The 13,831-nt window shown below is 42.2% G+C and overlaps 1 protein-coding gene across 2 annotated transcripts in view; it reads left to right on the plus strand.

Moving 5' to 3' along the window:
* The window catches only part of LOC135556463 (DNA-binding protein RFX2), a 67,335-nt gene that overhangs the window by 13,711 nt on the left and 39,793 nt on the right, over window positions 1-13,831 (plus strand). For both annotated transcript variants that reach the window (XM_064989691.1, XM_064989693.1), the window contains exon 2: window positions 8,898-9,010. In XM_064989691.1, coding sequence (XP_064845763.1) covers window positions 8,906-9,010 — 105 coding nt within the window. In that variant the 5' untranslated portion in view covers window positions 8,898-8,905. The remainder of the gene's footprint in view (window positions 1-8,897; window positions 9,011-13,831) is intronic.

The following is a 13,831-nucleotide window of genomic DNA, read 5'->3' on the forward strand; positions in this document are numbered from 1 at the left end:
AAACTAAGCCCAATGAGGCTTAACCCACTTCATGTTCTTACTCATCGTTTGTTTTGGTTAAATGTGACCCGTCTATGTCAATACCATGCAACAGGTGATGTTTTTCTTTGGATTATCAAAGGGAAAGCTGCTCAGCTAGTGTAGTAAGAAATTCGAAAAAGATTTCTAACAGAAAGCACACGTAATGCAGAGAACATTTTGCATGACAGAGTAGCTTTAGGAGTTTCCTTTGCCACAGGCTTTGCATCTTGCTGTGTATAATTATTTTAACATGCCGTTCTGACCTCCTCTGCTTTGACACTTAGATGGTATGGATTTTCTGGAATGCTTGATGTGTCTACAGTGCACACGTCACCCATTCCCAGTAGAGTCAAACTGTGTCGGTCTAGACAATGTCTTGATATTTTGTAAAATATTCAACATTGTCAAACTCTATATAATATAGGCAACATGGGGAGCTACAAAGCAGTTTATTTGTTTTCATGTTTGCATTCTAAGTTAATTATTATAGGAATGCCTTAGGTTGTGGTTTCATTTGTCTGTTCTGATAATAGCACCAAGTCCATGGCACCATGCAAGGATTTTATAGGAAATTCTAAATGATTAGAATCAGTATTTCTTGGGGACATTGACTTGGTAAATATACATTGAGCATCACTTAGTGATGTTTCAATTTGGTTTTGTCTTGTCTGTATTGCCACCTTCAGATGTGATCGATGTGAAACATAAAACCGTCTCCATGCTAGCTGCCACGTTGGAACAGTTTAGTTGCATTTCACAAACTGTTTTTCTATCTCTATGGGCAACAAGGTGGCATGACAACAAAGACTGATGTTCCCTCCTTCACTCTGTCATCACCCCTGCCGGAAAAACAGGAGACAAATGATCATTAAAGAGAGAGACAACCACATGCAACAGATTACCTTCAGGACACTTAATTCATCCCTGCCCATCTGCTTTGTTTTCCAGGAGGTTGACTGCTCCTCACAAATGTACTTTCTTATTCTCTAACACAGTGTTATTCATCTTAGGAGTGGATGTAGAATGGAGATGGATGGGAGGTGGTGGGAGGAAATCTGCAAAGGGTTATAGAGGTGGGGGGTGGGGGAGGTGTATGGGTTAACACAGTCTCCTTGGCAACCATTTGATAATTCTCCGGCTGTCAGGCCTGCGCTCCACATGGTAACGAATGGCATCTCTGTGTCGACGGGCTGTGACCAGAGGTGGAAACGGGGAGAGAGTGGATTCAGGATCAGTGGCTGGTTTAGCGGCCCCTTGAATGGCACCTCTCATCTAATAGCTGGCCACGTCCCCTCCTCTCCCTCCAGCGTCGCCATCTGCAGATCCCAAGAGCTGCTTTGATTGGATTAGCCATGAATTCATGAGACAGGCTTGAAGAACAGCCTCTGTCGTGGAAATCTCTTATCATATCTTAATTAGCTTTTTGTGAGTGCATGCTCCTGTGTGCTATCGTTATGTTTTTTTGTTATAGAATCAAAAAGAAGCCAACCTGGGTTTCTTACAATGGGGATGGCTATTAGATTGGTCACCCAATATAGATCACATTGATTTAACTATTTTCAGAGTAGAAAGTCTTATGGAAAGCATGTTGCTTCTCCTTGAAGTACATTTATCTGTTATATAACTGAAGGAATGGGCTAGGAATTGGACGTGGGAGCAGGATATGTTGAACAAAGAAGTGGTGCACAAATGTCCCCCATAGACAGGAGTTTAATGACAAGTGTCCATGCTTTATTGCCTGGTTGTTTCAACTTCCGATGTGCAGTAAAAGCCCCTTGAGTCGTACTAGTCTGTGGCAGTGCTCTCCTCAAAGTGCTTATGTCTCCTTCCTGCTGCATGGATTATACATGTTGGAAAAGTAATCTGTGATTGATTTTCAAAGTAATTGTTGTTTTTGGAATGGGGAGGTGTAAGCCAAGCTTCGAGGATTGGCTGACCCCTTTCTGATGATTTAAACATTCTTCCTTCATTTGACCACCGAGTGCATAAAAGAGAGAGCAGTTAAAACCAGCATGGCGTTTTTAACATTTTTATATAATCTTTCTTCTCCATGGCACAGGAATGAGTCTGCCCTCTGTCTCCACCCCGGTGTCTGAAATTAATAGCTTACGTATTTATTGTTGTAAGTTTCTGCTTAGTGTGAGATAGAGGGATCAGTTGGGGGGATGGCATTGTTTGGTTTGGGAAGTATTCTGTTGGTTGCATAGCAACAGGCCCGTGGAAACGGGAGTGGACGGTGTTGCCACTAGCAACCGTTGTTGCTCTGCAAACAATGTGGGCCAGTGCAAACAAGAGCCAAGACTGTGGGCTCCTGTTTTTAATTGAACATCTGTATGTGTTTTTCTCTGATTGAGCGCTGGTTAAGTTAGATTTGTCAGTGACAGATGTTTAAATCTTGTCTAGATTTTCATACCAAATAGCAGGTATAAGTTTATAGTACTGCATGCTTACCTTTAAGAGGTCTACCAAATTCACATAGAAATGTATGTTATAGATCTGTCATTCTCATTGAAAGCAAGTCTTAGAAGCGGTTGATCTGTTCTATGTGCACTATTTCTATGCTTCCCGTTCTTCAGTTTCGTTTTTGTGTTTTTTACTTTTGGTTTTGTACACCAGCTTGGTTTAGATAGTACAATGATTATCTACACTATAATTGCTAGTTTTGTCACATAAACTGAAATTAAGCAAACTATTTGAATTTTAGCAACCATAAAATGGCGGAGTGATTTCTGCATAGGGCATCTTTAACAGAGGGATATTGGTCCGCTCACACAATTGTCTAAATTGCTCATTTGTGAGTTGCTTGAGTGAAGACAGGATCATTTTTTCGAGGTTTGTGTGTGAAGTTGTCTCAGGGTTGTGAGGAGAAAGTCTCTGTTAAAAAGTGCAGCCCATTCACAGTTGGGTTCTGCAGTGGTTTGCCGGGGCTCCCGCAGTGTTTCTGCCGCTCATAGCAGTTGGTGGGGAATTTGTGTGGCTTTTAACTGTCACGGGGGTGCTCAACTCAATGTGGCTGGGGGAGAAAGCCATCTAACCAGTCTGCCTGCCTGCCTGCACTCACTCCCTCCTCCAGTCCAACGCATAGCGCATTTCCAAAGCACCCACTTATTTGAGCTTTAACCATGAAAACGTAAAAGGACAAAGCCTAGGTTTTTGAGTCCCTGCACCACCCCACTCCATTGCTCCCTCTCCCCCCTTCAGTGCATAATAACCACGCTAAGAAAAGAAGTCCAAAGATAACTGCAGGGATTGTTATCAGTGTATTTATAACTCAACTGACACCCCATGGACAAATTCCTTCCATTTGAAACATCTGGCCGCTGGAGCTTTAAATAAATAAAAAATAATTTTTAAAGATGCAGTCCGGGATCTTAAACACTTAAAAATTCTTAACATATCATACACATTTTGCAAAAAAATAAAATACTTTTTTTTGTAGGATGTAGCATATCATACAAAATGGATGACTTTGTATACAATTGTGCACAATTTTTCGGGGACCTGTTTTGGCTCGTGAGCACAAACAAATGGCTGAATTTCTACAAAAGTTCTGGACCATCACTTTAACTTCTTTCAGAAAATGCTAAATGAGTACTGCGATTATTTGCTGTTGTATTACAAGTTTGCCACAAGGAATAATGCAAGGAATAGACAAATAATGGAGGATTGTCTGTCTATATTCTACTCGGGACCCTTATAGACGGGTGCTAATTTTCTGACAAATACATATGAGAGGGACTAGAGGTGGCGTTAAGTGACCGAGGCTGTTTGTGACTGTTTCAAGAGGTTACACAGAGAACGACTGGACTTGGCAGTCTCCTCAAACAGCTTTATATTGTGTGAGTTCCTATGTGATTAATGCTTAGACAACGATTGACAAATGCCAGCCTAAAGTAATGGAAGAATTACAACATTATCGACACCACTTGGCTATAAGGCTATTTATTACTTATCTAGACAGGCGTGTCTTTGGAATCCTCCTGTGTGGAAAATGTCAGTGGCACACCAGCTCTGTGGTAATCCATGCCAGGGTTTCTGTTAGGAAAATGTGGTGCCGGACATATTGACCAGCAGCGTTTTAATTTACCGGACATTTGAGAAATTTACCTGACCCATATGCATTGGGTGCGTAACCTGATTAGGGCGTCCACCCACGGTGCTCAGAATGACAGAAATCACATTTAGATTATGGTAATTCACATTAACAGAACATGCAAGTTGAGGATGCAACAACGATTACCCAATTCTGACGCACACTTTGAAGATGTTAGAATAACTGTCCACATTTTCTTTTCCTCAGCTAACAAGATGAGTAAGGAACAGCAAAATCACTAGCCAATGTCAATCTACTATCCACCAGTAGAAAGTCTAGCTATTCTATTGGTCAGCCTATTGAGAAGGAAATAGCTTATTCCATGCAGACTCTGAGACAGTTGTGTGACGATAGATCCCAAATTCATACAACAAGTAGGCCTAGGCTACATTATTATTATTATTTTTCAAGCAATGTGTCTAATACAACAGACCAGAACGTTTAGTTTAAAATGTTAAACTATTATTTCTTCACATTATAAGTGCGCAGCAATACGCACAAGGCAGTAGGCTACGTGTGAATGTTCGTTCTATAATGCAATTAGCAGGAAATTACTGTGGTCAAAAGCATATGACAGAGATGAAAATATCAATTAAAAATGTAGAAGGAGGGGAGATCTAATATGCAACAACTAGCTTGGGTTGCTAATATGTTTAGTATTGTGCCTTTGGCTACTGGGCAATGAAAGAAAGTGTATGTAAAATAATTGCTTCCACGGATATGGTCGGATTTTGGCTAAGTTATTTTGAAGCCATGTTAGACATGCCTCATAATATGTAGTAAAATGTTCAGGTTTCAAACAATTAAGTATATGTTTTCAAAATGCATACTACTTCTAGCTCATTGCAAAGTGGCGTGTGATGTGCTGATGAAGCCTGCCTTCCGTTGCCTATGCATTTGCTGTTTGAGATGCTGTAGCAGTGAAGACATCAAAACTATGAAATAACACATGGAATCATGTAGTAACCAAAAATGTGTTATAACAAATCAAAATATCTGAAATATTTTAGATTCTTCAAAGTAGCCACCCTTTGCCTCGATGACAGCTTTGCACACTCTTGGCATTCTCTCAACCAGCTTAATGAGGAATGCTTTTCCAACAGTCTTGAAAGAGTTCCCACATATGCCGAGCTCTTGTTGGCTGCTTTTCCTTCACTCTGCAGGTGTGTTTTGGGTCATTGTCCTGTTGAAAAACAAATGATAGTCCCACTAAGCGCAAACCAGATGGGATGGTGTATCGCTGCAGAATGCTGTGGTAGCCATGCTGGTTGAATTCTAAATAAATCACTGACTGTGTCACCAGCAAAGCACCCCCACACCATCACACCTCCTCCATGCTTCACAGTGGGAACCACACATGCGGAGATCATCCGTTCACCTATTCTGCATCTCACAAAGACACAGCGGTTGGAACCAAAAGTCAAAAATTTGGACTCATCAGACCAAAGAACAGATTTCCACTGGTCTAATGTCACTATTATTCTACAATGTAGGATAAAGTAAAAATAAAGAAAAACCCTTTAGGTGTGTCCAAACTTTTGACTGGTACTGTACATAGGCTAAAAAACATTAATTCACAGTGGGATTTTTTTTGTTCTTCTCCCGGACAATTGGCCTGCAACATTTTTTTATAAATAAAAATGGATCAGACAAAAGCCGGCTTTTACCGGCTAATGGGAATGCTGGTTCATGTCCATTGTTGTGAAAAATCGTACTTCAATCATGTTTCACAATTTCCGTTAATAAGCCTAGGTATGGTGTTGCTCACAACTAATTGTCCTCATGCCCTAATGTTAATCTTTTATTATTTGTCATCTGTCTTTAATTTAGTGTGTAGCTCTGAAGAAATTTGACACCAGAATCTAAGCAATCACAATGCATTTTACATTCATTCACTCACTCTCTAACTCTACTCTCTGTGTCAAAACAGATTTAAAAAATACTGACATTTAAAGTGCTGGGGGTGTTTGAGCAGAGCTGAACAGCACCTGTTGCCCACCCACTAGCTTGACTCTAATGATTAATGACTGTCTAATCAAACAGTATTAAAAGCAGCCTGTTAATGGACACTAAGCTATTCGTGCTTCAGGCAGTGTAGTACTGATCTAACAGGCAGCAAGCAAGCAGTGTTACTGTTACATATCTGCTTTGATTATGGTAGATGTGATACATCTTTGTGTATTATTATCCTGTGTAATGATGTGGCTTTTATAGCAGTAATTGTGTGTATATATAGGGAGTGGTTATCAGTCTGTACATTTTTCCTTGTTGAGCCCGTGTCTGGTATGGTGGCCTAGTTTAAAAGGGAAATCTGCAGTTGTTGAGCAATGGGGCTAGATAAATCTATCATCATCTGCACATCGATCACTCCAGTGTTAGTGCTAAATTGTAATTATTTCGCCTCTATGGCCTATTTATTGCCTTACCTCCATACTCTTCCACATTTGCACACACTGTACATAGATTTTTGTATTGTGTTATTGACTGTACATTTGTTTATGTGTAACTCTGTTGTTTGTGTTGCACTGCTTTGCTTTATCTTGGCCAGGTCACAGTTGTAAATGAGAACTTGTTCTCAACTAGCCTACCTGGTGGAATAAAGGTGAAATAAAAAATAATGTAACCACTCTCAAATTCATAGGCAGGTCTATGGATGCAAGGACTGCTCACCCATGAGATCCAAATGATAGTTTTAACCACTTTTTAAAGCTATACATGATTTGTTTACATTTACACTGTTTACAAACAATGGAATTCTGATGGAGTACGACAGATGAACTAAGCTCATGAGGCATTTATACATTTTATTATTCAAGAATCAATAGGTATATATCATTAATATAAAAGTCCACAAATGGATGTAGCAATTGCATATTGCCCCTTTACAGCTGCTCCTCCTGGACACTGATTGAGGATGAATAAGTAACGGAAGTGGCTTGTCCATGTCTGCTGACTGATTAGGCCTCATTTGTTTAGCTACTGATCTTCAAGAGATGTTCTGCCTCCTCCCTCCCGCAAAGACACCCAACCCCCTTCTCTCTCTCCCTTTCCTTCCCCTCCCCCTTGGTCTGTGGCCACACTCGAAAATTTCTGTGCATGAGCTTTAAAAAGAAAAGAGAAAGGAGGGAGCAGCAGGGAGAGAGAAGAGTGGGGCAAGGGTTGGGGGTGGTCGTCATGGATTCCTCACCATAGCAACTGGCAAACGTTTACAAAGCATTAAAGAATTTCCTCATATCAGCTGGATTATTGGAGCCCCAGAGAACAGCTCTCATTTGAAACAAATGCTGGATATCATCAGGACCCTGGCCGTGCTAGGAGCCCCACTGGCATTTCCTTTTTTTTCTTTCTTCCTATTTTGGAGACACTGTGGATGTCTTTTTTTCTTCCCTATCCCCCTTGCAGTTCCATTCTTCCCTACAACCCCTCCCTATCTTTCTCTCTATGAAAGAGAGAGCCTTTGTGTCACTCCATTTTTAGCTCTCCACACTCCCTTTTGCCATGCGGTGCACATTTTCACCCAATGCTAGTCAGAGTTTGGGGTACCAGTAAGGGCCTCCTGAGTCCTGACAATACTCACAACAATGGTTTTCACCACAACTTTTACACCTGCTTCCTTCCTAGCAGCTGGACTAATACTAAGTAGCCATTTTCTGCTGGCTTTACTATTGTTGTTAAAGGCCAGAGATAAGGTGACTCAGTAGGGCCTGGACCTCCACCTAGGCAATATGAAGCCCCGGCCACTCTCTGTGGCATGCTGTGAAAAGACCATTTGTTTGGTATGGCAGCACATGTGCAGGCCTGGCTCTGAGTCGGGATTCATTCTGACGGTTCTGTCTTGTCTGGCAGGGCTGCACGTGTATACTCTTGTCTTGTATGTCCTTGCTCTGAATCCCAAGTGGTGCAGCGGTTTAAGGCACTACATTAAAAAAAAGTTTTTATTTAACTAGGCAAGTCAGTTAAGAACACATTCTTATTTACAATGACGGCCTACCGGTGAACAGTGCTTACCTGCCTTGTTCAGGGGCAGAAAGACCAATTTTTTTTTTTTTTTACCTTGTCAGCTCTGGGATTCTATCCAGCAACCTTTCGGTTACTGGCCCAACGCTCTAACCACTAGGCTACCTGCCACATCTCAGTGCTAGAGGCGTCACGACAGACTCTGATTCGATTCCAGGCTGTATCACAACCGGCTGTGATTGGGAGTCCCATAGAGCAGCGCAGCGTCGTACGGGTTACGGTTTAGCCGGGGTAGGCCTTCATTGTGTTAAGAGAATTATGTTCTCATGTTCATTAACCAATTCAATTAAAATACTCTGTCTGTTACTAAGAATTTGTAAGGTTCTTATTAAAATGAAACAGACAGAGGCCAGTCTACTTAGTCAGCAGGTTTATTTACGAGAGCTCTGCTTATCATTTCCTGTACATTGGTCTATATACCTCACATTTCGTCATAAATGTCCCTCCTCTCTGAAACAATGACAACATAGTTCACAAGTCGGTCACAAATTGTCTGCCACAGTTCCTTGCCTGCTAACAGTCCCTTTTTCTTATGGACAAACATTATTTATCATTATACAGAGACAGGGTAGAATTTTGTTAGTTATAGTTCTACGTTAAATATATACATCATTTAGTCATTATTCATAAAATTCATAACACATTGTAAATAAGAATTTGTTCTTAACTGACTGGCCTAGTTAAATGAAGGTAAACAAAAATACAAATAATATTAATCCCACTCCTCTTCCCTCTCTCCTCCCCTCATCCCGCTCTCCCCTGTAAGGTCCCAGCATGCAGAGTTCAGATGGAGGGTCCGATTCGCCGTCCAGTGTGGTGCTGCGTACGTCCACCTCCACCCAGGCCCCCGTGGTGCAGCCTGTCCCAGCCTCACAACAGGTACACTACTACAAAACCAGGCTGCACTCCCTCGCATGCAGCGCAGTGGTCTCTCTCACTCAACCACAACACTCTTCCTCACAGCACTCTCCCCCATGACCAGCAACACTTCACATCATGGTCTTTTTCAAACACAGAACTCTACATCAGAGTACTCTCTCACAAACATGATATTCTCCCCATGGGAGCCAAACCCCTCTCACACCATGCACTGGGGAAGAGCAGCAGAATACTCAAAAACCTGTTGATTTCATTAATAATTTATAAGTCGCTCTGGATAAGAGCGTCTGCCAAATGACTTAAATGTAATGTAAATGTATGACAGATACCAGATTTATTACACTTCAGAGCAATCCTTTAATGTGAATGTACAGTGCCTTGCGAAAGTATTCGGCCCCCTTGAACTTTGCGACCTTTTGCCACATTTCAGGCTTCAAACATAAAGATATAAAACTGTATTTTTTTGTGAAGAATCAACAACAAGTGGGACACAATCATGAAGTGGAACGACATTTATTGGATATTTCAAACTTTTTTAACAAATCAAAAACGGAAAAATTGGGCGTGCAAAATTATTCAGCCCCCTTAAGTTAATACTTTGTAGCGCCACCATTTGCTGCGATTACACCTGTAAGTCGCTTGGGGTATGTCTCTATCAGTTTTGCACATCGAGAGACTGACATTTTTTCCCATTCCTCCTTGCAAAACAGCTCGACCTCAGTGAGGTTGAGCATTTGTGAACAGCAGTTTTCAGTTCTTTCCACAGATTCTCGATTGGATTCAGGTCTGGACTTTGACTTGGCCATTCTAAGACCTGGATATGTTTATTTTTGAACCATTCCATTGTAGATTTTGCTTTATGTTTTGGATCATTGTCTTGTTGGAAGACAAATCTCCGTCCCAGTCTCAGGTCTTTTGCAGACTCCATCAGGTTTTCTTCCAGAATGGTCCTGTATTTGGCTCCATCCATCTTCCCATCAATTTTAACCATCTTCCCTGTCCCTGCTGAAGAAAAGCAGGCCCAAACCATGATGCTGCCACCACCATGTTTGACAGTGGGTATGGTGTGTTCAGGGTGATGAGCTGTGTTGCTTTTACACCAAACATAATGTTTTGCATTGTTGCCAAAAAGTTCAATTTTGGTTTCATCTGACCAGAGCACCTTCTTCCACATGTTTGATGCAATCATTGGATGGAGCAAGGGTAGAGTCTCTCTGCTGAAGGAAGTGTTGTAGCGCCTGCAAACCTCCAGTGTGTGGGATGTTAGTATACAAGCTCTCCACATCAAAAGTGGCCAGCAGGTTGCCCTCTGTTATCCTTCATAAGCCCTCTCAATGAGATCATGTGACGAGTGTCTTTGACATAAGATAGGAGATTCTCAACCATCGGTATAATGTGGTAATCCACAAATTTAGAAATGTTGGATGTCACAGAGTCGATTGCTGCTTCAATGGGTCTACCTGGTGGAGGAGACACCTGTTTGTGTAATTTAGCGACTGTGTAGAAAGTTGGCATCTTGGGAAATTTCACACTTAGAAATTCAACTTCTTCTTTAGTGATTTGTCCTGATTCCAAACCGCTTTCCACTGTGGATGAGATCTTATGCTGGAATTCCAGGGTAGGGTCACAATTCAATTTGCGATAGAAGTCACCTTTAGATAGTTGTCGGTGACATTCATTCACATAGTCACATTTGTTTTGTATACAAATTCCTCCTCCTTTGTCACATTTGTTTAGAATAATCGAAGGATCTGACTTTAAGTCCTTAAGAGCCATTCTCTCGTCTCTACTCAGGTTATCATAGGATTTGTGTTTCTGTTTGTCTTTCAGTAAGTCACCTAAATAATTTTCAACAATCCTACAGAAGGTTTCTATGGAGGCATTGCCTCTGAGGGGAGGTATAAATGAACTTTTTGTTCCAAATGTAGTTCTCTCAGAGTTCTCAGGTACCTCAGCTGGGTTAATAGCTCCATCTCCTCCTTGACTCACGGTAGGACAGGTAAGTCTATTCATTAGCGTGGCAGACCTATGTATACATCTCACTGAGGATGACATTTCAAGTGGGGTCATGCAAGTTTCACTCTTATCAAAGAACTCACTCAATCTCATATTACGGAAAAACTTGAATAGATCTATCTGGATATCAGTCATTTTTATTTTATTTATTTTATTTCACCTTTATTTAACCAGGTAGGCTAGTTGAGAACAAGTTCTCATTTACAACTGCGACCTGCCCAAGATAAAGCATAGCAGTGTGAACAGACAACACAGAGTAAACAATTAACAAGTCAATAACACAGTAGGGGGAAAAAAGTCTATATACATTGTGTGCAAAAGGCATGAGGAGGTAGGCGAATAATTACAATTTTGCGGATTAACACTGGAGTGATAAATGATCAGATGGTCATGTATAGGTAGAGATACTGCAAAAGAGCAGAAAAGTAAATAAATATAAACAGTATGGGGAGGAGGTAGGTAAATTGGGTGCGCTATTTACCGATAGGGATGAGGTAGGTGAGTTGGGTGGGCTATTTACCAATAGGGATAAGGTAGGTGAGTTGGGTGGGCTATTTACCGATGGACTATGTACAGCTGCAGCGATCGGTTAGCTGCTCAGATAGCAGATGTTTAAAGTTGGTGAGGGCGATAAAAGTCTCCAACTTAAGTGATTTTTGCAATTTGTTCCAGTCACAGGCAGCAGAGAACTGGAAGGAAAGGGGGCCAAATGAGGTGTTGGCTTTAGGGATGATCAGTGAGATACACCTGCTGGAGCGCGTGCTACGGGTGGGTGTTGTCATTGTGACCAGTGAACTGAGATAAGGCGAAGCTTTACCTAGCATGGACTTGTAGATGACCTGGAGCCAGTGGATCTGGCGACAAATATGTAGCGAGGGCCAGCCGACTAGAGCATACAGGTCGCAGTGGTGGGTGGTATAAGGTGCTTTAGTAACAAAACAGATGGCACTGTGATAAACTGCATCCAGTTTGCTGAGTAGAGTATTGGAAGCTATTTTGTAGATGACATCGCCCAAAGTCGAGGATCGGTAGGATAGTCAGTTTTACTGGGGTAAGTTTGGCGGCGTGAGTGAAGGAGGCTGTGTTGCGAAATAGAAAGCCTATTCTAGATTTGATTTTAGATTGGAGATGTTTGATATGAGTATGGAAGGAGAGTTTACAGTCTAGCCAGACACCTAGCTACTTATAGATGTCCACGTATTCTAGGTCGGAACCATCCAGGGTGGTGGTGCTAGTCGGGCGTGCGGGTGCAGGCAGCGAAAGGTTGAAAAGCATGCATTTGGTTTTACTAGCGTTTAAGAGCAGTTGGAGGCCACGGAAGGAGTGTTGTATGGCATTGAAGCTCGTTTGGAGGTTAGATAGCACAGTGTCCAAGGAAGGGCCAGAAGTATACAGAATGGTGTCGTCTGCGTAGAGGTGGATCAGGGAATAGCCCGCAGCAAGAACAACATCATTGATATATACAGAGAAAAGAGTCGGCCCGAGAATTGAACCCTGTGGCACCCTCATAGAGACTGCCAGAGGACGGGACAACATGCCCTCCGATTTGACACACTGAACTTTGTCTGCAAAGTAGTTGGTGAACCAGGCAAGGCAGTCATTAGAAAAACCGAGGCTACTGAGTCTGCTGATAAGAATATGGTGATTGACAGAGTCGAAAGCCTTGGCCAGGTCGATGAAGACGGCTGCACAGTACTGTCTTTTATTGATGGCGGTTATGATATCATTTAGTACCTTGAGTGTGGCTGAGGTGCACCCGTGACCGGCTCGGAAACCAGATTGCACAGTGGAGAAGGTACGGTGGGATTCAAGATGGTCAGTGACCTGTTTGTTTACTTGGCTTTCAAAGACCTTAGATAGGGCAGGATCGATATAGGTCTGTAACAGTTTGGGTCCAGGGTGTCTCCCCCTTTGAAGAGGGGGATGACTGCGGCAGCTTTCCAATCCTTGGGGATCTCAGATGAAGGAGAGGTTGAACAGGCTGGTAATAGGGGTTGCGACAATGGCGGCGGATAGTTTCAGAAATAGAGGGTCCAGATTGTCAAGCCCAGCTGATTTGTACGGTCCAGGTTTTGCAGCTCTTTCAGAACATCTGCTATCTGGATATGGGTAAAGGAGAACCTGGAGAGGCTTGCTTGAGGGAGTAGGTGCGGGGGGGGTGTGACCGTGTTACCAAGCCTCAAAATTACAAATAATAGGGATTCCGTATCACATTGGGTGAGGCAGGTAATCGGAGGGTATAATCAAATTAAAAATCATAAAGTGATTGAAAATAAATATGGGTCCGGTGAGTGGTTGGGCTAGCTGGGGACACGGCGATACAGACAGTTAGCAGGCCTGTGCTAACAAGCTGACAGTTAGCAGACCCGGGCTAAACAAGCAAGCTGTTAGTAGTGGGTATGCAGTGGGTACAAATGATAACCCCTTATTGAAAACACTGAGGTGAGCGGATGTCAGGGTCTTACTTGATTAACTGAAGACATTAGCGCCTGTTGGACTGGGGGCCCATCCTGTGTCTCGATTGATAGGTGTTGCGTGGTGGTAGTGGATTTCTTCTTCCTCCGAAGTATGCGTCAAACCCTCTTACGTGCTGGGGTTGTTCGGTCGTAATCTTAGTCTGAAGGTCAGCATTACTCTTAATGAGATCATTCAGCTTAATAGAGTCATTAAGCTCGTCTCGTAGAGCTTGCTGTGAATTTTCAACTGAGGTTGCGATCTCGATAATATCCTTTTTAAGTTGTTCAATGATCAGAGTCATCAGGTCCAATGAACATTTATTTAGTATAGCACACCATCGTTCACAAA

The sequence above is a fragment of the Oncorhynchus masou genome, chromosome 15 (assembly GCF_036934945.1).
Source record: "Oncorhynchus masou masou isolate Uvic2021 chromosome 15, UVic_Omas_1.1, whole genome shotgun sequence".
Taxonomy (NCBI): Eukaryota; Metazoa; Chordata; class Actinopteri; order Salmoniformes; family Salmonidae; genus Oncorhynchus; species Oncorhynchus masou.